This window comes from Anopheles maculipalpis, chromosome 2RL, assembly GCF_943734695.1.
Source record: "Anopheles maculipalpis chromosome 2RL, idAnoMacuDA_375_x, whole genome shotgun sequence".
Lineage (NCBI taxonomy): Eukaryota > Metazoa > Arthropoda > Insecta > Diptera > Culicidae > Anopheles > Anopheles maculipalpis.
The window spans coordinates 42,391,126-42,414,474 of NC_064871.1; the positions used below are offsets into that span (position 1 = coordinate 42,391,126).

Genomic DNA, 23,349 nt, shown 5'->3' on the forward strand with positions numbered 1-23,349 from the left:
AGCTACATACATGCAGTAGGTTAACTAGTTGCGGCTGACTGTGGATTATATAACCAAACACGAAACAGCAAAAACAAAACGATATCTTCGTTTTCCATATCAGCTCAAGCATGGATCATCCGTTTGGTTCGAAATTTCGAGATAAAATTTTGAATCGAAACAAAATAATGCAGAATAAACAGTTCATAATTGCTACTACTTGCAGTAGTGTTGTTCTACTACAACACTTCCATATGTACATTTAATGTTAGATGTACGCGCCTAGTAGTAGAGAAGTGTTCTGTCCAATCTCTCCAAACTAAAACTTTTGTCGTAATTTTAAAACAAAACCAAATGCAACAACAAAGAAAAATTAATAACAGTCACTAAAAGCATGATGATTTACAAAATCCTACCATATGAATTGTGCGAACGTTTATCCGCTAATTTTGGGCGCTGCTTAACACTCATCGGTTTAAGGGTTCTCTTTTCTTGACGGTTACGCTTTGATCGTTTTGATCTGTCAGTTAGTGGTGTGATGCACCACGAATCTATGGTGATTAAGGCAAGAGGAATTGTTATTTTAGTTACACGCGTACGGATCAGCCCCCGGCTACAAAACAAAAAGTGAATACTACATAAATTCTTCGATCGCTATACAATAAATAAATTAAATGCACATTCGCGCGCCCGTATGGTTTTGCCGTATGGTACGCCGAAATTCACGTGCACGCGTGTGTCTGTGTTTGTGTGTGATAACTAATGGAAAGTAGAGTAGTACTTCATGATGATTGTCCACTGTGGCGATTGATACACACAGCGTGTGGCGTCTTTCTGTCATTTTTATCTGCTCGCTAGCATTGCGTCAACGGATCACCTCCGTCCGCGCCACGCATTAGCAAATTACGGTGGGGGAAAAAGTGTGCCAAACTTGCATCGGGATAATGCTGGGTCGAGACAGTGATCCCACCGTTACCGTGCGTTCCAACACTGCCATTACCCACCGCATTACCCGATGACGATCCGTTGCTGATCGTACCACTTCCGGTTGTAGTACCTGCTGCTGCTGCTGCGGCTGCTGCACTGGCGGCCGCTATCACTGCCGTAATGCCGGACCGAGGCATATGTAGATAGTTATCGTCCCCGATCGGTGCCTGCCGGCTACCATATTTGAGGTCACGCGCCAACATTGACTTGTACTTGCGATGAATCTGCTCCAGCGTGGTAGCAATTTCGTTCAGCTTTTTGATCGTTTTCCGAGCTGCCATCGGATCTTCGTAGGCCGTCGTCGGATCCAGCACCTCCAGACTGTTAATGTTGGCAATGATGAGCGAATGGAGTCGCTGTAGATCGCGCGCAGGATCGAGCGCGGTTGCGAGCTCCATCTGGATCGGGCTTGATGATGAGACAGGTGTACAGCCTGGCGCGTATTGGTCACTTTCGTTGCAACTGGAAGTAGGAAAGCGAATATGAAGTTGAAAAACTTTGGACACACTTTTTTGGCACTTTTAAAGAGCAATGAAAAAGGAAACTTACCATGTCCAAGCACTGTTGATGTATGCCCGGGGATGGAAATTTACCAGGCGGGCTTTGTTGCTTTGGCAGATCTTACTTAGCAGATCGATCCATTCCTTTTCCTCCACGCAGTTTGCTGTTTGTACGTAGAGAGGGCGCTGGTCTTTTTTGATTATCTGTAGTAAACAAATATAAGCAAACAGTTGACTTAGAATAGGTTCTTATACATTTTCATCTACTCTACGGGCTCCGGAGTCGTCAGGAGTTATTCTCCTGACATGATCTAGTCTAGCGTGCCAAGTTCATAGAATTCGTCACGCCACATATACTAGATTTGTAATTGGTATTAGGACATATTTATTGTACGTAGTATCATGCTACGTCACTCTACCCCAGGTTCTTGGTGAGACTTGATTAGCATCAAGAGTATCCAATCCACGTTATCCTGACATTTGAAGCTGCTTTTAAGACGGTGGAAATGACGCTTCTCCAAGACAGGCATAAGCCATGGCATTGGGATCAGTTTAATGGCAATCTCTGATAGCTTTACGTGATAGCTACTCGTGTTACAAATATACTCGGTCATATTCTTTGGTTACAAAAAAAACTTTTAAGTAAGAAATAAACAGAAAATAACTTGCAAAAATTCACTAGCGTCTTGATCCAACAATATCACCACAAACAGATATATGTACGGCGTCAGTTCAGTGACCCAGATTCCCCTAGAAGGATGCTATTGTTATTGCAGAGAGAATAATTCTTATTCGAAATCGTAGTGCAGTTCAGCGATGGTTCAGTGCTTAAAAGGTGCCTCCCCAAAAGGAAACACCGGCAGCAATGCATTTGCACAGGAAATTCACTTCAAATGCTGTTGCCTCTCCAACGCGCCATGAGTGGAACTGTGGTCTGGTCCGTGTGCTCATTAACAGGAGCAAAAAGGGTGATACGAGATTGCGCATCTCAATGGCGTCAGCTGCCAAATAAGAACACGCGAATGGGTAACATTGCATTGATGTGACAAGAATATATATTTGGCCACCAAGTGTTGCTACTGGTTTTAATCGATATCGTTTGCATATTTAAAAATAGTGCATTTGATTGCGGGAGCGTTATTTGCATGTATCTTTGAAGGTGTTTTATCGATATTTTGTGCAACATCATATCCGTTAGATCGTTTTCTAAGATATGGCACTAAGGATCCCAAATTTGGAACTATGTTACATTCATTTGATTATTTTTAAAATAAATAATAGTGAAATAAAACACAACTCCAACCAAGAGTCTGTGCTTATTATGGTCGCAAGTTCTCACTGGTTCATGTGCGTACTTCGATGGTGCTGGCTACGCGCATTCATCCTTGGCCGACCTCAGAAAAGGAATAACATCCAATTCCATGAATGGATGCAGCATTCTTCCTCTTACCAACGCTCCGGGGTACGATGAACTCTCGAAGCTGCCTTCAATGCCTCCGATAGGTGGCGAGCATGCCATCGTTGAACTAACAATGAATGAAGTGTGTCAGCCGTGTGCTGTACACCCGAGTAGGACAGCAACATTTGGTGCTGCTGCAAAGGGGAGCTTTTCATGAATGGAAAAACATTTTCCCACTATGCTCCGGTGCGATTGCTGTATTTGGACGAGACCTGCGCACTAGGGCAAGCGCTGCTATCCAAGCACCAAGTCCGCGGACCCACCACGAGTGTCCCACCCAGTGTATGGGACAGTAAGGCAAAACATGATGGGATGGAAAACCGCATTCGCTCGGACCCATTAGTTCAACGTTGCCCAAGCTTCTTGAAAAGCATAAGCGAATGTATAGTAAAATGCTGAGGACTGGGGGTGAGCCGAGTCAGCTCCAATATTGCGGGCGGCTGGCTGATAGTTTGACAGGGAAAAACGACGCACCATATTCAGTTCAATGTAGCTTTTTTTTTTTCGTTTAGCTCACCGTTAAAACGAATCGGGTGGGAAATAATAAAAGTGAAACTACTACAAACCATAACGCGCTGTATGTACGAGAGCTTGGTGAGGGAAGCTGTTCTGCGGTCCAATGTGTCTCTTTCTTAGGCGTAATTTACCGTCATCCCCCCTAGTGGCATGTCTCATTCAATTGTTTTCTCAAAACTATTGTTAATGCTGGTTTCCTACGACCATCTCGCTTGCACGGCTGCATCGGCGCTCTTTAACGTGTTTTCATTTGGAAATCTTCAGCCAAGGCTTGAAACTTTAATGTTTGCATGTGCCTGTCAAGCAAGCGCCTTTCATGTATCTGGGGAAGGTAAATTCTTTTATTTCATTCATCATCCATTCCTATGTTTTGGTGTGTAATGTGGGCCACCAACACGTAGCAATGGAGCATATGGATGCCATTCCGACGCATAGAGATTGGCGCATTTTTGCTGTCGTTGTTGTGCCTTAGCATTCCCACAATTATGTTGATTGCGTCCCGCCTCTCGGTTCCAATGGAGGGAAAAAATAAAGCCTGTTTTTCATGCCACCTACCTTCTATCTGAATTGCTTCGAAAAAAAAAAAAACGCATACGCTTATGCACCTTATGTCGGTGGGTAAAAAAAGCTTTTTTTTTCATTACAATAAGCAAACAACAAATGCACTTTACAATTGAACCATATGTGCTCCCATAACTATACGGAAAAGTGTAAAGAACGGTTTACATACGCAAATATGAAAGCAAATCAACCAACTGACTATGAGTGCGGCCCAGGAGTCTGTTTTTTTGCCGCCTTTGTCCATGTACAAGATAAATAGCGTACCTATAACGCTCACAATTAATTTAACGGAATTTACACTCATACTTTGAAAATATTAACTCGAACGGGAGGTGTGCTCACCTGAAAAATATTCTGCATCTTGAAGCTCCGTTCGTTGAGCCGTTCGACTGCCAGTATGTCAGCTAGTGGTATATCACAGATGGGTCGTTTTCCCTTGGCCTTTGCGTAGCTCAACGATTGCGTCGTCAGCCGGAAGTACCGCTGCTTGAAGTTCCGCCTGCCAAACCGTTTCCGTCCTTGGGCACGTTTTGTCATCATCCTGAAAGGGCGTGTACAGATATTTGAGAAGAAAAAAAAATATAAGAAAACCGCACAACATAAATGGACAATTGTATACCATTACAATCATAATCGGCTTGAAAAAAAAGGCTTATCGTGACTTAGCACACTAGCAAGATACGTTTGTCTTTACGCCTCTATTAATAAGCGAAGAAAACAACAGCAAAAAACCAAACAAAATCGTTAAGAAACATGAAAACAATACAGCTACATTCATTGTACAACGCATTTGAAATCACAATGGGTCGCAGAACATGTTTACTGTCTGCACACATGTGCAACCGTCTATAAAGCAGTGGATGAATGAAGCAAAATCCTAAGATAATTGCCATAAATTGATAATGGACAAGGTGTATAAATGTGTTACAAGTACAAGCGAAGGAAAAGATGGGCTACCAAGGAAGGAGGAACGGGATTGAGGCAATCATTCCTTGCGGGTGGTTACATCCTGCTCGATCGAGCATAAACTATACTATTCTAACCAACTAACGGTGTGCTCATCATATTGCTGAAGATAGGAGGGAGAGGCACTAAAGGTCATAAATAGTACACAAGAATGAACATAAGTTACGTAAAAAAAGGTTTGCAATTGAGTTGAAGTATAAATATCCGCTTGATTGATAAAGCGGGTAAAGCGATTGATAAAGCAACAAAATAGACCAACTAAAAACTATCCTTTTTTAATACAAATAATCAGTTAATTAACGGAAAAGAACGTAAAACCAACAGCAGCAGCAGCAGCAGCTTGTTTCATATGTCCAGCCACACTTACCATTCTCTGCCGGATGGATATTACGAAACATTCCCATCAGATTATTAGTGATAGTAGGTGCATGATGCGTTTTTCATTCAACCATTACGAACACATACACACGCACGCACGATGAGTTCGTTTGCACATTGAGGATGCAATTTTAAAATGCAATTTTGGGTCGACAACCATAACCCGACGCGCGCCGATCGATCGATTAGATTGTTTTCGGTCCAATTGTTTTTTGTGTGTGTGTGTGTGTGTGGTGCGCGTTGTATTGCAACACAGACGATAGAGAAAGAGAGGGGATTGAAAGAAAAGAGAGGGTGGAAGAAAAATAGAAGAAAATATAGATTTTTACTCGATAAATGAGTGAAAGTGGAAAAAATTGTAAGATCGCAACTTTAAAGATAATCAAATAGATCTCGAAATAGAACTCATGTGCATTGATCCGCCAAAACAAGAACGATCGTAGTACATGTGGAACAACATAAAGAGGGTGAGAAAAGGGTTTTTTTAAAACGTCCAACAGGTTTGCGTTCAAATTTGGCGGTTTTTTTTTAAAGAGAAATATGAAACACATCTATTTGGGTAGACATTCGTAAATGGGGATAAGACAGGTATAACAGGGCACATTTTACAAGGATATTCAAAAGACACTAGAACACACACCGGGGAGAATTAATAGGTTCAGGGTGAGCAAGACATCACGAAGATATTGCATTGTTTTTACTCTTATTCTACTTACCCTTCTTTAAGAACTACTGGTTCCAGTATGCTCGATTGCCCATCGCCAGTGTTGGTAGCGCCGACGGTCGAGATCACCTCGAGAAAGTGCTTTATTGCTTCGACGTGCTGCTCCGTACAAAACTTTTTATACAGCTGCTCGGTGTACTTTTCCTTGCACGGTTGCTGTGCCGATCGCGAACTGACCAGGTTGCCCATCGATTGGATTGTTTTAGAGATCAGCGTAAGAGTGCGCGTAGTTTGCTCGTCCTACAAGCATTCGGTGCGAAGGGGAAGAAATAAACAAAGCAAACACACATGTAAAAAACCTTTTGGCGCTGGAACGCAAACGGGTGTACAAGAGCAGTTTTTGGTTATACCAAGAATTGCGACTTATCGTGTGCGCGCGCTCTATGTAACGCAAGATCAACGCTTTGGTTCATTCACAAACGTTAAGTATGTGTGTACTTAACGTTTCAACGCGACAGCAGCACCCCCCCCCCCCCTCCCCCTTATCTAATGCAAACTAAGAGATGTACCAAAGCATCAATGAATGAAACGACTTCACTATGCTTCACAGGCAGATAGGTGCGAACGCAAAAAAGCGTGTATGACTGATAAGATAAGATTAGTAATCCTCGCGGCTGTGTATAAAAACTGATTCTATCGGTTGGGCCAAACACCGGTTGATCTTGGCTGCACAATAAGAGGCACAAAACATGCGCAACCTAACCGAAAATAACTGGAAAGTAATTTACTACTTCACTCGCGCTATATCGAACTATTTTTGTCACACATAAATCTAATCTAACCCTTTTCTCACGTGTTAATCAGTACTAATGCAAAGGAAACAGGAAATGCCGCGTCTAGGTAGACCAAATGCGATAACAAAATCTGTCGTCATTGTGACCAATTTGAAGCTATAAAAAGGGCTAGAGCAAGCGGATGTTGCAGATATGGACGAACGCTATTGACTTCAGTTTTGCAGATTGCTATCAACAAACTCTTCTTCTTGCAATTAATCTAAACACACGTAAAAAATACATTTGACTTACCACTGGTTCGGTCGTGAGATCGAACAGCTTAGGTCCAAGGATTGCCGGTGCAAAGAACCGCAAAAAGATAAATCCCGACACCACCGAGTACCGAACTTCCTTGTTTTGCGGGAAATACTTGGCCGCACATTCGCGCAGATTGTGAAATATTTCGCACAATATCGCCGGACACTTGACCGCACTCTTTGTGATCGCTTCGAACACCTTCCCGACGTAGTCCTGCAGATTGTGCAGGTTGCCCTCGATCGCACCGACATCCTTCACACGGGACGGATCGATTTCGCACGGCTTTTTTTCGGCAAAGATTTCCTCCACGATGGGGCGTAACGTGGCGTGCAGATAGTGCAACCCGGACAGCCGCATCGCTTCGTCCATCATCTTCGACACTAGCGTGTTGCCGCGAAAGATTGTCGTAGGATCGGTTAGCTTCGATATTTCATGATCGGCCAGCGCTTTTATCATCGGTGCAATCACGTTGGTGTGTGTGAACAGACGGACAAGTGGTTGCGCTACCTCCGTCTTGTTGTGACTGATCTCGCCCAGTATGTGTACCGCACTGGCAGTGATCGGTTTTTGTTCGATCGATTGGATCAGCACGTTGTACAGCTGATCGTATGTCGCCAGCGGAAACACATGGTCCGAGGTGTAGTTTAGCTTCAACCGTAACGAACCGAGCGAATTGTTGCAGGACAGCCGTGTACCGGGTGGCGTTGCACACGTTCGCGTAGGTCGCGATTGGCTGGTGCGTGGCTGCAGGAAGTACCAGGCACTCGGTTGAACCGCATTCTGTTGCTGCTTCCCCCGCACCGGTATACGGATTTCGCCCAAAAACACATCATCGCCCATGCCCGGACTGGCGTGCTTGAAGCTAATGACGACCTCACATAGGTCCGCACCGCCGAGCGGCATTACCGTGTACATGTTGTTGCTATCACTTTTCGACGAGTCACTCCCGCACGCATCGATGCACAGATCGAAGCTAAACGTTTCGTCGAACGATGGGTTGATAGTCTTCTTCCGCGCCTTCGTCCGTTTGGTGATGGTCTTTTTGTTCGAGTAGTGCGCCACCACGATGGCGTACGGATCACAGAGACCATTTTTGCGCGCTAAGTCCACACACTCGGTTAGCTTGATCGTGATCCGACTGGTTACTCCACCGACCAACATACCGCCGGACCCGTGCCCATGCCCGAGCTCCCCATTGCCCGAGCCATTGGTGTACAGTGACAGTAGAAGCGGCGATGTATGGTTGGAATCGAATAGTTTCAATAGAGGCGCCATCTGGCTACCGCCTCCACCACCACCAACACCACCGCCACCTTCCACAGGCCCGCCGAGGAGTGTGTGCGCATTGTTGCTACCCTTTGTAGGGTAAAACAACTTTAGATTTGTACTAGTGACAGAACTGTTTAGCTGAACCGACATCAACGCATTGTTGGACGACGGGTTTGGCGAGTGTGCGGTCGGATGAAATGGAAGAATGCCACTGTTTTCCTTCGATTCACCACTCCCGGGCGTACTGTGAACGTTCAGATGATGGTGAAGATTGTGCTGATTTAAATGATTTTGGTGAAGAAGCTGCTGTTGCTGCTGCTGCTGTTGGTGCTGCTGATGTAGCCAGGACAGGGTTGTCGGTTGTGTTAGATACCGATAGTCCTCGAACTCGCCGGTGTGCTGTTTCAGGTTGCCTACGCCATCATCGATGTTGATCAGCAGATGAGCCATACCCTGCACCTCCGAATCTTCGTCGACCGGCCGCAACGGAAACCAGTGATCCTTGTGATTGTACTGGTGCAGATCTTCGCGCCGGATCGCAATTTTGCCGTATGGTTTATCTTGCTTCAGGTGCCGGTCCCGGTCCCACACGTACACCGAGAGGTAACGGAACGGGCGCGGTATCTCGAACTGGTACTCCTCACCAAAGAATGGTGAAAGTGTACGCTCGATTGTGGGCGTCCGGCAAATTTCCTCCTGATCGAGCGCGATCGTACAGTACACATCTCGGTTTTCTTTCGATGACGTGGTGCTACTGCCATTGCTGCTGCGTCCTACGAGACTTTTTGCTTCCCCTGTGAAGAAATGGAGACAAACAAAGGGCCGCGTTATAGGTTTTACGTGCAAATTAATGTATCAATGCCATGCCAATGTATTAATATCGTATTGTACATATATTTTATGAACTTTGGAATGCAAAAAAAAAGTTAAAAACATTGTAACCTTCTAATCCCTCATATTCACTTAAATAAAACCTTACAGTCACGAAAAAGTGGGGTCTAGATACGAGGTTCCGTCCTTCTATTTAACCCTCCCTCGTTATTTACCCAACCAAAAATTGCGCCCAAGCAGTGAGGAAGTGCAAGAAAGGAGTGTTCTCTTTGCGGATATGAGGAATTGATAAGGTCTTTACCGACACGGTTACAGCACGCGGCGACGGCTTCAGTAGACCCGCAGGCGACACGCTAGTCGCACAAACGTGTGATGTCATTTTCTATTCGATTGCAGCGGGCACGATTCGTCGGTAAGCTGTGATGTGTAAATGGAGAAGGGAAATGGTTTCCCCTTATCCCCCCCCCCCCCCTGCTTACTTACCACCCCCTCCGATCACACCGTCCATTTCAATCAGTTCCGTTTCAAGCAGCAAATGAATCATTAATACATGAAGTACTGCTAAGCTTCGCTTCTTTGCCGATTCGTCACCGGAACCATCATCGTTTTCCTACGGCAATTTTAAACGAAAACCGTTCAAAGAGTTTTGCTCGGTTAAATGTTACTTCAAATGATGTAATATTCATTCGTCTAGTTCGGAAAGGTCACGCGAACAAGATCAATAATATTAGCGCGAATTTTCAGATTTGTTTCCGTTTCCGAATGATTGATATCAAACGATGTACAAGATGTGTGTGTGTGTGTGTGTACTGTCGCTCCCTTCAAGTTATGAATGGAACCAGTGCCAGGGCACAAGTGTTTTTGATTCACCCATGTTATCCTTCTCGTGGGGTCTGCGCATGTCTCATGTCTCATACACAACGAAAAACCCTTCGCATTCGAACAACGGAAACCAAATCTGCTCCAAGTGTGGCAGGGCAAATTGCATAAAACCTGTCCGTTACGTTAAGTGGTCGGTTGGATGGCAAAAGCGACACGCTATCTACACGGCGATTGACAATAATTGACAATAAATAAAGCCATCAGACAGCAAGACGGAAAAGCATCGCTGGAAAATGCTTTCCACCTCACACGTGCCGGCTGCTCGTCCCACCAAGGTACCGAACCGAGTGGAGTGGTGTTCGATTTCTACTAAGGAGAAGTAGTTGTGCGCGAATATGTGTCCGTTTTTCTGCCTCGTCCCACCAGCCCCTTCTCTCCCATTAGGCGAAGAAGCCTGAGGCCTGTCTGGCCACGCATTCAGCTGTCAATATTAATCTTCATTCATAACGTTGCTCGCCATTCTACACCACCTACGTACACACCGTGTTCGATCGATTCCAGTTCGGAACAGTTGAATGGCGCACAAATGAACGAAAAAAAAAAACGGCCAAGAGGGAAAAAAAACGATGATACCTTCCAATCGTAACGATTCACACAAACGGAAGCTTATGTCGGGAGGGACTATAAGTTCACTTCGTTTCTTTTTCTTTTTTTTTTTTGGTTGGATTTGGTTAATGTATTACGTGTTGCTGAAGGACTTTTGTAGGGTGTTTGTTACCAAGCGGCTCCTTCACTAGATACTAGGTGTACTAGGGACACGTGTGTGAGAATTTTTCCCCAAAGGTCAAATGTTTCATGTTCCGCAATGGTGCGTTCGGGGTGATCTTTCAAGGTTAATAGGTTTGGTTGTTGCCACACACTACCTTCTCGACACTTTGCTTTCTGAGCAAACCGATACAGTACGATAAGGAAATGCTGTTGGGACAATTTAACACGGGTGTGCTAAACAGAAAAACAATAATAAAAGTTTAATACAAATGATAAAGCAACTTTCACTTCAGCATGTACTTCAACTAATGTAACAAAAAAACATTGCCACAAGGTTTTAACAAGACCTGCAGATACTCTTTCTCTCGCACATGGCAATCGCTCGCCTGGGATGCTTGGTAATCACATGCTTGCTACTGCCAACAACTTGTCCAGCGCTATGTAAGCTGTACGAGGCACGAAGTCTTCGAACGCGTGACCTTGTCACCATTGCCGTCGTTTGCCGATTGCGCAAACCGTAATGGAACACACACAAAAAAATACAAATCGACTCACAAGTGACACTGCCAGGCGTTTTTGAATGAATGTATGCAGTGTGTGCGTATGTGCGCGCGTCTGATACGGTCTTTGGTAAAACGTGCCTGGAAAAACGTAAACCAACATCATCGCACGCATTCCCAATCATTTCGTAGCCGTGTGTGTTGTTTGTTTGCCTGTGTTTTTCCGTCACCTCTTCGCAGCCACAAAATTAAACCCAAGTGAACGAAATGAAAGGTTGAAACTGAATCTGCTGGTAAACTGGGTTGTGTGCCTTGCGAACGAAACCGACCACCGGAAGTGGCCATACGCAAGTGGGTGGCACTTTGGCAGTTTTCAAAATCGATTCCAAATAAATACTCGTTACGCTCCGAAAACCTGATCGCATTGCTTTTGTGTTTTCGCAAACGTATCGGCGATCGTACGGCGTGGCACACATCAGCTGGTTGTTGAACTGAACTAGTGGGGGTTGTTTAAGTGTTTCACACCAACAACAACAACAACAACAACAACAACAAAAACACCTCTATTTCACGCTCGCTGTAGCAACTCTGCCCAGCGCCGCTAACATTTTTGGTGAATGAATGAACTCATTAACAGCTACATGTGAGCTACTAACCACCCGCACACGTCTACCGCCTGGCCTCATCTTTCCCATGTCGGATTTCGGGCAAGGCAACCCCACCCCACCTTGATGGTGGGGTGGTCCCCCCCCCAACCCTCTTCCCCAGTTTGCCAACATCAGCTTGACATTTCTTGGGACTTCTTGGGACATCTCTTGATCCTACAACTTCACGGGCAAATGGGCTCGATTACACAGAGCGCAGTGGCTTATCGGACCGGAAGCGATGAATTACACTGCCTTGCCATGACGGCTAGTGGGTACTACAGTGTACGCGCACACAGTCACAAGCTGCCGTCGTTGGAGATAGTGTGTGTGTGTGTGTGTGTGTATGGAGCGCTGCCAAGCGCCAACATACACCCTTTCCTATCATGTGGCAACAATCAAGATGATGCAATACGATGGTAGATGCACTCTCGGAAGCACTGATTATTCCTTCTCATTCAAATCTACGCTACGCGAGCTACGATCGGTTTTAACTTCTTATTAGTTTTGTTCTGGAAAAGATTCTGCTGATCAGCTAGTGTTTACTGCAATATGTGTGACACATTTGATTGTAAAGCAAATGCATCGGTCGTGAACAACTCGAGTCCGGGGCTTGATCCGGAAGTAGGAAAAAATAGGAATAGTTTTGATCGCTATGCAACAGGAAGTGACAATAAATTACTTCCAATCGATCACACGGAAGCGGAAACCATATTCTTTACAAAATAGTAAAATCTCAAGCTTGTTAACAGTGCGTCTCGTTGAACTAATCTGACCAACCTCTGCTACTGTCCGTCATCGATATACGAGCAAACAATACTAAGATGAAGTGTGTAAGAATACAGCAGTACTACGATGATCGTGGCCCTGGCTTGCAGCGTCTATGCAGCAGGAGAAACCTACTGCATTGCCAACCGGAGACACGTTATAGTTTACGTTCATTAAGGAACGTTTAAAAAAAAACCCGAACCCGTGGGCAAATGCTACTTGCTGTAACTACATGGCCGGGGGTTGTTGTCCATACCCACCAATAGACACACAGCAAAAGCAAATCCAGTGTACTACAGGGCAGCAGCAGCAGCAGCAGCAGAAGGAAATGCCGCCGCCGATTGTGTATCAAATTACGACAAGCAATGCTTGTCTTCGGGCTTCCTTCCCGGATTCCTACTCGTGCTCTCGGTGCCGGCGACAGCGGCCGGGGCCCGGGTGAGTCTTTTCCTGCTGCAAGGGTAACTTAGGTTTTTTTTTTTCGTTCTTTCTTCCTACCCAAGAAACCCACGAAGCTTACGGTTGGGTTGGTTTTTTTTGTTGTTAAAGAGTCGTTCTACTGTACACACCAACTAGAATGATGGGAATGAGTCAGATCCCAGACAGAAAGAATAAACGTAACAAAAAAAACGGGAAGTGACACACACTACACATGCATCATACCATATGTGTGCCATTAGGATAGTTATCATTTTAAAGTTTGGTTTGTGTAGAAATATGGACAAAGAGGGAATAAACTATTTAACGGCAACTAGCGTTTAAATAGGCGGCTAGCATGCAAACATGCAAGCTAGGGGAAACTAGCAAGAATTTACGGAGAAGCTAATATTATTCTAATGACTTTTAAAACATTCAAAAAAGGTGAATAAGTTAGTCGAACATATTTATAGCCATTTAATGTTTAACGACTTTTTACAAAAGCATGGCACCACCAGAGCAGCGAGCGACACGTTTTTTTACGGGAAAGGGCGATAAATGGCGATCCACAATTATCACGTTTACGGCGACGGTACACCTACCACTTCCTACGTACGTCTTTTTTTTCCCTCTGGCGGTGACTTTTTCTACGACTCTATCGGAAGTCATTCTTCCTCGTTTGTTTGAAATAGCTCTGCCATGCAGGCGAGATGTAGTTCTAGCACAGGATGATGATGGCTCGCACTACGGTTAACTACGGACACACTAGTAAAGCATGTGCCTATAAAACCTTTTGACGCTTCGTTCATCTCAAACGGTATAAATGCTTGTAAACTTTTTTATAATTATAAATTTAAAAAAATGTTCGTCGTCAAACCTGATGCAAAAAACAAAAATTGTTGATTTGGGGGTGTCGAAAATATTTTTATAATTTTTGACATTTATTCGCTCTACTTCGAATGTTGTAAAGCAGATAACTATGGCATAGAATCACTCTAAAGTGATCGGAATAGATGCTGATCATGTTTTCTTTTGCATGTAATCTTAAGTGGCTCACACATAGTGGCAAGAAGGTTGAAGTCCGAAAAATTCATATTATTATATATTTAAAGATTCTGCCTCAGGACTATAGCCTTAGAAGTTTTATTTCCTGGTTTCCTTGAGTTGATATGCCCGTAGCCAGAGGGTCAGCTCTACGTAGCAAGCCACCACGCCTTTCCAAAATATTAAAAAGCTAATGTGAGTAGATTAGTCGACGGGGGCAGTCGCCTACCTTATGGTAGGGTCCTGAGCAATTGCGCGGACCCCATCTTCACACGGGAGGAACTGGAATCAATTCCCTGCCTGTCCCGTTCCTCAATAGTGAAGGATTGAGTATCCAACTAAGTGATATTAGCAAGTGAAGCTTGCCATTCGATGATCGGTAAGGCATGATCACCATAAAGTAAGCAGCAATTAATAAAACCCATCCATCTCCGTCTGCCGCAATCAACCACAATCGTTTAATTTTTATTTGCGATGGAAATAAAATAATTCTTTGAAAACATTGCACACATTGCAATTCTGTCTCGTCCTCTCCCGTGGCCCGTGGACGGGTTGTACAACACTGTGCTGTCTTACGGTGCGTGCATAAGTGCGAGAGGTTAAGACAGCACCACACGTCGACCCATGAGCAGCAAAGCATGTTTCATCGTGTGTTTGAACGCACGAGAACGCATGGGAGATAAAGTAATTTCCTGACCGATAAGTGGCGCACACACACACACACACACACACACACACACCCCAAACACCATCATCCAGGGAACAGCGTCTTCGCCTTTGCACTCCACACGTTCGTTGTGCATACGTACTTTATCAACCTACGTTTGTATCAGCCACACTTCCGGCCGTTAGACAGTTGGTTGGTTGGTAATATTGGTGATTTTTTTTTTTTGTAGTTTCTGCGCGGTGCGGCTTGAAGATTGAATTTACCAGTTCCTTTACTACAAAAAAAAAAAAGCAACACGGAATGAGTGCTGTTTCTCCTGCGATGATGATGATGATGATGCTGATGAGTAAATGGCGTCGGTTTGCAAACGCTACCGGCGGTCAATGTGGGTCGGTTTATCGTTGTAAAGACCACCGGAAATGACATATACTGCTTCACGGAAAGGGTGTACAAGTATGCCAAGCATCATCTTACTGCTAGCGGCAGGTTAGTGGAGTAGCAGTAGCAGTAGTAGTGTGTGGTAGCCGTTCAAAAGGTGCCGCACGATTGCGACGCACGTACCACCGCTTAGCGCTACACTGTGACACACGTTTACTGTTGGGGGTGTGGTCTCGGTCAGACGATTAAACGTGGCCCACGCATGTACACTATTATCTTGTGGAGTGAGACCACTTCAGGTGTGTCCCCGCACGGAATTCCAGAATCGATCAATTCCGTCGAATGCATTTAATCGTGTAGGACCGTACCGTATCTTTGAGGGATGGAAGGATTTCTTATACTTTTGATCACCATATTAACATGGAAAGCACAGTAAAGTGGTCTCCAAACACACACACACACACACACACACACACACACACACACACACGCACTCCAGCTCTTTCTAAATTCCCGCTTCCTATTCGGCCATACTTCCGCTGGTATTTCCAGCGTTTTGCGTAATGTCGACGACGACGATCGATTTCAAGCACGGAGGCGTTAGAGCATTAGCAGCGCCTGGGGAGAAGGAACAAAACAACCCAATCATCTCCTAATAAACGCACCACCGCACAAGCAAACGTGACATTCCGTGGGCCGCGCGACAGGCAAAGGCGACACAACGATCATGATGACGGTGTGACGGTGGTGATGATTTTAATCATGCACACATGATGATGGTGGGTCTGCGCCGTACCATTGTCACCTTCAACTACGATTAATCGTTACGACACATTGGTGTACGAGGCAGCGGTATACCTCCTGCCACCAATAGTCACCATTCCTCGGCGGAACTTCGGCGGCTGTGTTCGGTTTCAATGTTTCAACTATCGATGTAGGTAAACTAAAATGGCACACGCACTGCAAATCTTCCTCCAGCTCATTTTATTTTACACTCGCTAACACAATGGGAGAAAGCGTTCAACCATGTGAAGCCGTTTTATGCATAAGAGATCTTCAGTGTGTGTCTTTACTGTGCAACTTTGTTGCAGATCGGTTTGCCTAGAAGAGAGCGTCTTGATCCCAGTTGATCGAGCTGAAGTCCGCTGATGAAGTCGCCTTCCGATCAGGCGACATCATATCAGTCAGCAGTACTTCACCATATACATTGATTCGTACGTGTCTTGCCGGCCTATGATGAAAATCGAAGGCTCCCACTTGGCGGGCTGAAGAAAGAAAAATAAAACTTTCGAAAAATTGAAAGTTTCTTCTGCGGGCGTTGTTCATCATCCGTGGGACGAGCGTATGTATCAGGGCGGGTGTCTGCCTACCTGGCCGAGCCTGGGACGCACGAGACAAATCTGGATTGGATGCTGTGTCACTTTCGTCCCGCAGTCGGGTGTGTTTTGTAGCCGAAACCTACCATTCGCACCCAAACCGCGCGCACTCCAGTCAAGCGGATGGATGAAAATGAATAATCCAATATTCGTTTCATTGGACAGTGTCGTCCTACGGAAAGTGTTGGCTCTTAATGCAAATATATGTAATCTGCTTGATTGTGCTACCTTCGTAGGCGTTCCATTGACTGGCCAGTTTTATGATCGATAATGCTATTACTAATATTCGGCAAATAAATTGTACTTTCGGTGCATTTATCAACCATTTTTCCTAAAACTGTTTATTGGTCACTGCAACTGCAGTGCAAAGAAACATTGTAAAAAGATTATCAGATGTAATAATTGTAGTCCGTAACAAAGTTCAAGTTTTCTTGATACTTTTTTTAAAGGTTCTGTTTCTTATTGATTAGTTTTCCCACGTACCAAGTCAAGTAACGCCAACGACACAGTGAAGTTAAATTATGCATTCGCAAATTAAATGCCTTTAGCCATTGCCACTGCTTTGACGCAACAACCGGTAGGGTAGGCAAAACAACCAACCTGTCTTTGCCACCTTTACGCTGGCCATCAGACATCATACAGACACGCAGAGACACGGGGTGCGCTTGACAACTTCAGTGAAACCAGTGGAGGGCGGATCGAAGCGGTACACCGTTAGTACGCGGCCACCAAAAGATTGCTATCATATAATTCGTCCTACGCTCGGCTTCGTGCTATTGCGTCCATCCATCAAACGGCGCGGTAGTAAGTCCCGGTTCCGATATTTCGGAACACTTCCATCAGTGTATGTGCTAATTAAACCATTAAAGGTAAGGCACGTACAGCTGGTTCAAACTGCCCATTCGGCGGTGCAATCTCGGGGAAAATGAGGACCAGGCAAGTAGAAATCTGTCTGAACATTAAAAAGAAAATCTGTAACGCAACAGCAACAGACACAGAGAGGGGAGGGGGGAGAAAAGAAAGAAAAAATAGCACACTTGCCGCGCCGCACCCGTCCGAAGTGGTAGAGTAAATTGCCGACCGGGGGGAGGGGGGGGGGGTAAATCGGGCTTTAAAAGCCTACACACTAATACGCGCGCTGGTGGATGGAGCGCGTCCTGTATTCAGGTCAGTTGAAGGGTACTGTTACTGTTTACCCGAACCATCAACCATTCCGTCCGGATGCCGCAGAGTGTCGATTGACAGCCGGTTATAGGTCCGCGAACGAGTCATTTGGCGCACAGCGCGAAAATACTTTTTGCCGGGTTTTAAGGGGCTGAAGTAGCCAACAGCAAGCAGCGAATTACGAAGAAGTGACATAAAAACGGTTAGAAAGTACGGTAAAAATCTACTTTGAAATGCACATTTAATATCCCGGAACATTGTGCGCTTCATTTTACTTTATCGGCGTACATATTATGAACAAATTACACTGTGGTTTGGAAGGTTCGTGCTTGGAGAATACAACTTCTTCGCTAAAAGACCTGCTTTAAAATACGAATTATCCTTTGTATTTCTTTGTGGATAGTGGGGATGATATGTTTTGTTCAATTGGCATCATAAATTCAATGATGAGTCATCGGCAAAGTACTAATATGGCATGGCTTGAACAACAATGGCGTTTTAAGCGCGTTGGACGTCTGTCAATGCGATCGGCCTCAAGTCGTGATCTAAGTCACTAGCCATGTGTGTGAGTGTGTGTTGGCGGCATTGGCCTTTTCATGAGTCACTTTCGGTTTATTGGCCTACCATACAAACAAACAAAAAAAACAATAAAGTAAAAGCCACTATAGTCTCATTAATAGAACAGGACGCATCAGTAGCACCGTGTTGCATCGTTAATGAGTGCTTCCCGTCTGTTTTGTGGTATGATCAAGCGATCGCCGAAGTGGTAGAACGTTGATACTTGGAAGTCAGTTACTAATCGAAATGAAGCTTCAACTATGGATAGCTTCGACTGTGGATTTTGTGCAACAATGCCAATCTTGTCCAGGACTGTTTTTCTGAGTCAACATGGAAAGATCAGGCGTGGTAGGCCTTGGTTGAGATGAAGTGATGGTCATCGTCCGTACTGACTGACGCATCAACGTCCGTCAGTACGGACGACATATTGGATTGGTGGACGACGGTCAAAACTTAGACCATGAGCCGTTCTGAGGATTTGTGCAGCATATCAAGACTGCAAAGTGGTTCTAGCGTCTGATACGTCTGCTGAGTCCAATTCAACGGGCGGACATGATGACTAAAAGCTTGACACCTGGACCATAGCTGCATTGGTTACATATAGTGGTCAGGAAGTTCTGACAGCAGTAGACATGAGGCAAAAGTGGCTTTATAGTTGGACGGAACGAAAATTTAGTCAACTTTTCCAATACATATCCCACTAAACTGCAAAACCAATAAAACCTTGGTGGCGATAGAGATCGACTTTCAAACCTCCAAGCGAGATTTTCCGAAACTGTTTCGTCCTCACTTTGAAGTGGCCTTTTGTTTTGTGCGGGCAGATTTCACTCGACGACAGTGGGACTCCCCCCCCCTCCCCCCCCCCCCCCGGCACGCGATACACGTTGACGTCACACGGACTAGCAACGTCGTTCATCAACGTCAATTAACATCTCTCGCACCAATTTGCCACTTTCTATTTCATTGGGATTAATTATGTGAAGCTAACGTGTAGCTTCCTCCCGCCTTTTGTTTACATGTGCACACAAATAGAGTGGCGCGCACACGGACAGCTCATGCTGACCACTCCGCAGTAGCCCGAAGGAAATCCCAATGACCAGAATATGCACTTTGGAAACACCGACTGATGACATTGTGGTGGGGTCACTTTCCTCAAGTTTTAGAAGCGGAGTTGTGCAGTGAGAGATGGTGACGATCAATGATTTCTTCTAAGAATATGGAAAGCAGGATACAGCAGGGATGCCCTTTTGAATAACAGCTTTGAATTGATGTTTAATTTCACTAAAACTTCCCTTTTCATGGACCCATGTTTAATTGGATGCGCGCCAATTTCTTAATTCTTCTCACTTTCAACCAAGCGTCACCACCACCAATGATGACAGAGTTTGGTGCAGATACTTGTTTTTTGTTTTGCTGTGCTTGTTAAATCTATGTGGCGCAGAAAAATTCCAACCCAGCGACAATTGTTGCTACGGGAGGAAAACTTTACTACCCTGCTGGAATTTTCTTTCAGCCCCATAAGCATCTGCAGCATCCTCCCGTGAGAAACGAGTCCATGGGAAATGGCCCCAAAACCACCATTGTGCATTGTCTTTGGAACGTTGGAAAGAAACTCTCTGCCGCATCAACCATTGGCTCTACGGGTCGCTAGTAGCGCTGGATGGTCCAATATTATTCCTTCTGCTACTACACCACTTGTAGCCAACTTTTGTGTTAAATAAAATGGAGAAAAAGGGAGAAAGTAAAATATGTATATGTACTAACAACTAGCTGCATTTTAAATGTTTACAGGATTTACTACTTTCAACCAGCAACCGATGAAAACGAGACGGAAAAGTGAGAGTGAAAGAGTAGAAAATGCCGAGTAGTGGTGGACTTTGTGGTGAGCTCGAGGATCGGTCCGTTTTGCCATAGTGAGAACTGAACTGATCTACCTCCTTCTTCTTCTTGGCTTCATGGGCCTTCTCGATCGTAGTTGGATAGTCAAGTCCACACTACGTGGGGACGGTTTGGATGGCATTTGAACCCCGTCCAACCGTATGAAGACAGGCGGCGATGTCACCTACACCACTGGGCCGCCCTAGTGGCATAGATGGCATAGCATTTATGCCAAAAAACAAGAAACGATCAACGGGAAGTGGATTTTCTAGCATTTCCTGTGCACGGAGACGGTTTCAGCTGCCCTTCGTGATACGCTGTTTCCCACGGTTATTCGATCCGGAACTGTGGACCACAACACCACCTGCAGCATTTGCACCACACACACAGGCTCGGTTCGCACTTGATCCTTGATTTTTTGTAGTTGTCATTCGCCTTCTGTGGTTTCTCTGTGTTCGCTTTTCTTGTACTGCACCGGAAACAAGTGGGTATGCAGACGATTGTTCTGAAAGCATTACCGTAGGCGTCTGTCTTAAGTTCAGTCGGAATCGGGAAAACTCGGCGTTTTCCCTCTCAACAATCGGCAATCGATTGTCGTAAAAGTACCAAGCTGTGTGTTACTTTTCTGTTTGATAAAAAATCACACACACACACACACACACACACACACACACACACACACACACACACACACACATCCGATTGTCTTCCTGGCTATGACGAATTTGTGCAGCTTCTCATTCCATTCTCACGCGGCTTTTTTTGCGACACGCACGGTAAAGCCTTCATGTGGAACCATCATCCATAAACACAGTTCGGTTCTGTTGACATTCAATCTCCTCAACTAAACTCAATCGACTTACGGGAAATCAACACAACCCTTCCTCCCCGCAGATAACACCCCCATGGAATAACGTAACGGAACGCATTCTCCGTCTGCCTACACGCGTGTTCTTGTATCATTGTGTATACACGCACGCACGCACACTCTGGAACGGTACGATTCCGCGCACGTAACTCACACCAAACTCGCTACTACCCCACCACAGACGATTGACCCAACAGCCAGCAAACCGCCAACCCACACACCCACTCCTGCATAACCTTCTTCCCTTCAGGGCGGGATGGGGTGGGTGAGTGTGCGATTCGTTCCATCACTTCTGCTTCCCACTGTTTCCTGCACACTACTGTTGGCTGGCTGGCTGGCTGCCCTCTCACACCAATTTCCTTCGATTTGATTTGTTTCGCAATTCTTCTTCTTCTCCTCTTTTTTCCAATGCGGTTTTCTAACTGTCACTCGCGAGCGATTTTTCCAATGCCTACATCGATTCCGGGAGCCATACGCACCAACGTTAAAACACTACGAAAACCAGTACACAGATTTCTACCGTGGCTAATCACGTACTTCCGTTGCTGCACAGGTCTTCTTCTCCGTTGCACAGTGTACATATAGGCAGTGAAAATGACTATAGTGCTACCCCCCCCCTCCCCCCAGCCCCTCGTTCTCCCATCTCCCATGCCTCGCCAAACACACAGTGGATACTAACGGCGCGAACAGCAGCAACACATACACACACACACACACGCACTTTTTTCTCTTCTCTCGATCACATTCGACCAACTTCGACCCCCACCCGCGAAACTCCTTGAATGGTTCTTCTCTGCAGGATTTTTAAATCACTTCTGGAAGGTTGCGCTTTATTTCCGTCTTGTACACCATGTTCATTCACCATAGATCGCACTGGCCACCGGGAACAACAATAATTGTCCCAAAGGCAGAATACACAAAGGTTTGCTAAGATTTTGCACTCGTAAATACACAACCAACCAGCACAGCCACCCTGCTGCACTGGGGGGGTGGCGAGAATCAATCACCATCGACTTACCTATTTTGATCTTCAGTTGCTCTTCGACACGAACTTTACGTGTGTCGTCAGCCATATTGAATCCATAACTGTGTGCTCTCAGCGGTCTGGAGGAACAGCGGGTTAGCTGCCAATTGTGTTGCTCTTATGGTGTGTGGTGGATTCGCTCCCGAACTTGCAGACTCGGTTTGATTATGTTTTTTTTTTGTATGCTTTGCTGGACAATGCTGCTGCTACTACTCCGGTTCCTCACAACGAAAAGCTGTGTCCACCCGTTTGATAGTGTGTTTTAACCGTGTGTTTCGGTTATTTTTTTTTCTCTTCTTGTTCGCAATGTGTAAACTCCCACAAAACGCGCGAGACACGACGAAACCTTTCTGTGTGCTGCGTCCGAAGCGCTGGCTCAAAAGCTATTGAGATGTCTAGTGTGCGTGATACCTTTTCCGTGGGTTGGTTGGTTTCTCGCTGCTTCCCGTTGTGGCGTTGGCGTGTTGCGTTCAGCACGCCCTGTGGGTGTGTGCGTGGTACATCCGCTCTAGCCACGGTCGGACTCGCACCACCACGCTACGATAGTCTTTCGTTTCGCGCATTTACACGTACGCTGTCTCGCTCCCGCATGGAGATTTCATTCATTGCCATTGCATTCCATTCAAACCTCCCACCAACACACGCGCGCACACTCACACACACTCACACGCCTGATTTCCTTCTATTCGAGGTGCTTTTTCTTCTTCTTCTGCTTCACTTCAATTCACCTCCTCTTTCCCTTTATCAGAGCACCGTTTTTGATTCATAAATCGGGCACCAAATCGAACATGTATTATACTTGTTCACCAACACCACGGATCGATTGCTTTTCAATACAAACTGTCGCTCAGGGTGAGCTCGTCGCTTGTACACTTTCACTTCACGCGAACTATTCTCGAACTGGGCAGTTCTATACTATGATTTAAATTATTTTTGTGTGATCAATGTAATTCCGTACTCTGCCGCAGTCAGTTAGAAAATCTGGCTGCACGTCCCACAAGCATCCAATAGAAATGGTTGGAGCACACTGTTCCAGCAGTGAAACTCTCTTGCCACCTCTACTTCCGATTGTTGGTTTGTTCAACCGCGCTCTCGCACACTGGGATCATATCGTAACGTGTGTGTATTTTGTATATTTTAGGTTGTAATGTATTAAATTATCGTTCTAGCTTTTTTTGAATAGAAAAAGAGTATCAATATTGAAAATTACAAGGGTGAAATATCAAGCTTCAAAACTAAAAACGAAGGACAAGAATTTTCTTTAATTCATTG

General features: G+C 45.2%; 2 protein-coding genes across 3 annotated transcripts in view; both read right to left on the bottom strand.

Moving 5' to 3' along the window:
* Positions 1–23,349, bottom strand: part of LOC126557593 (probable splicing factor, arginine/serine-rich 7) — a 151,520-nt gene that overhangs the window by 45,841 nt on the left and 82,330 nt on the right. The gene's annotated exons all lie outside the window — the stretch shown is intronic.
* LOC126556864 (GTPase-activating protein) lies at positions 834–22,213 on the bottom strand. Of its 2 annotated transcripts, XM_050212402.1 has the most exons (7): positions 22,072–22,213; positions 8,623–9,164; positions 7,096–8,589; positions 6,063–6,310; positions 4,345–4,543; positions 1,516–1,670; positions 834–1,428 (listed from the first exon to the last, which is right to left on the bottom strand). In XM_050212402.1, the coding sequence occupies exons 1-7, from the start codon at positions 22,124–22,126 to the stop codon at positions 834–836; spliced, it is 3,288 nt and encodes a 1,095-aa protein (XP_050068359.1). In that variant the 5' UTR covers positions 22,127–22,213. The 2 variants fall into 2 exon arrangements, with proteins under 2 accessions (XP_050068359.1, XP_050068358.1); XM_050212401.1 differs by having other exon boundaries at positions 7,096–9,164.

Bases quoted from the DNA above. Each gene is read 5' to 3' on its own strand.
- LOC126556864 (XM_050212401.1), bottom strand. From the start codon at position 22,126: ATGGCTGACGACACACGTAAAGTTCGTGTCGAAGAGCAACTGAAGATC. The intron at 9,165-22,071 runs GTAAGTCGATGG...ATTTCTTCACAG, and splicing joins GCAACTGAAGATCAAAATAG to GGGAAGCAAAAAGTCTCGTA. The intron at 6,311-7,095 runs GTAAGTCAAATG...GAATGCTTGTAG, and splicing joins ATCTCACGACCGAACCAGTG to GACGAGCAAACTACGCGCAC.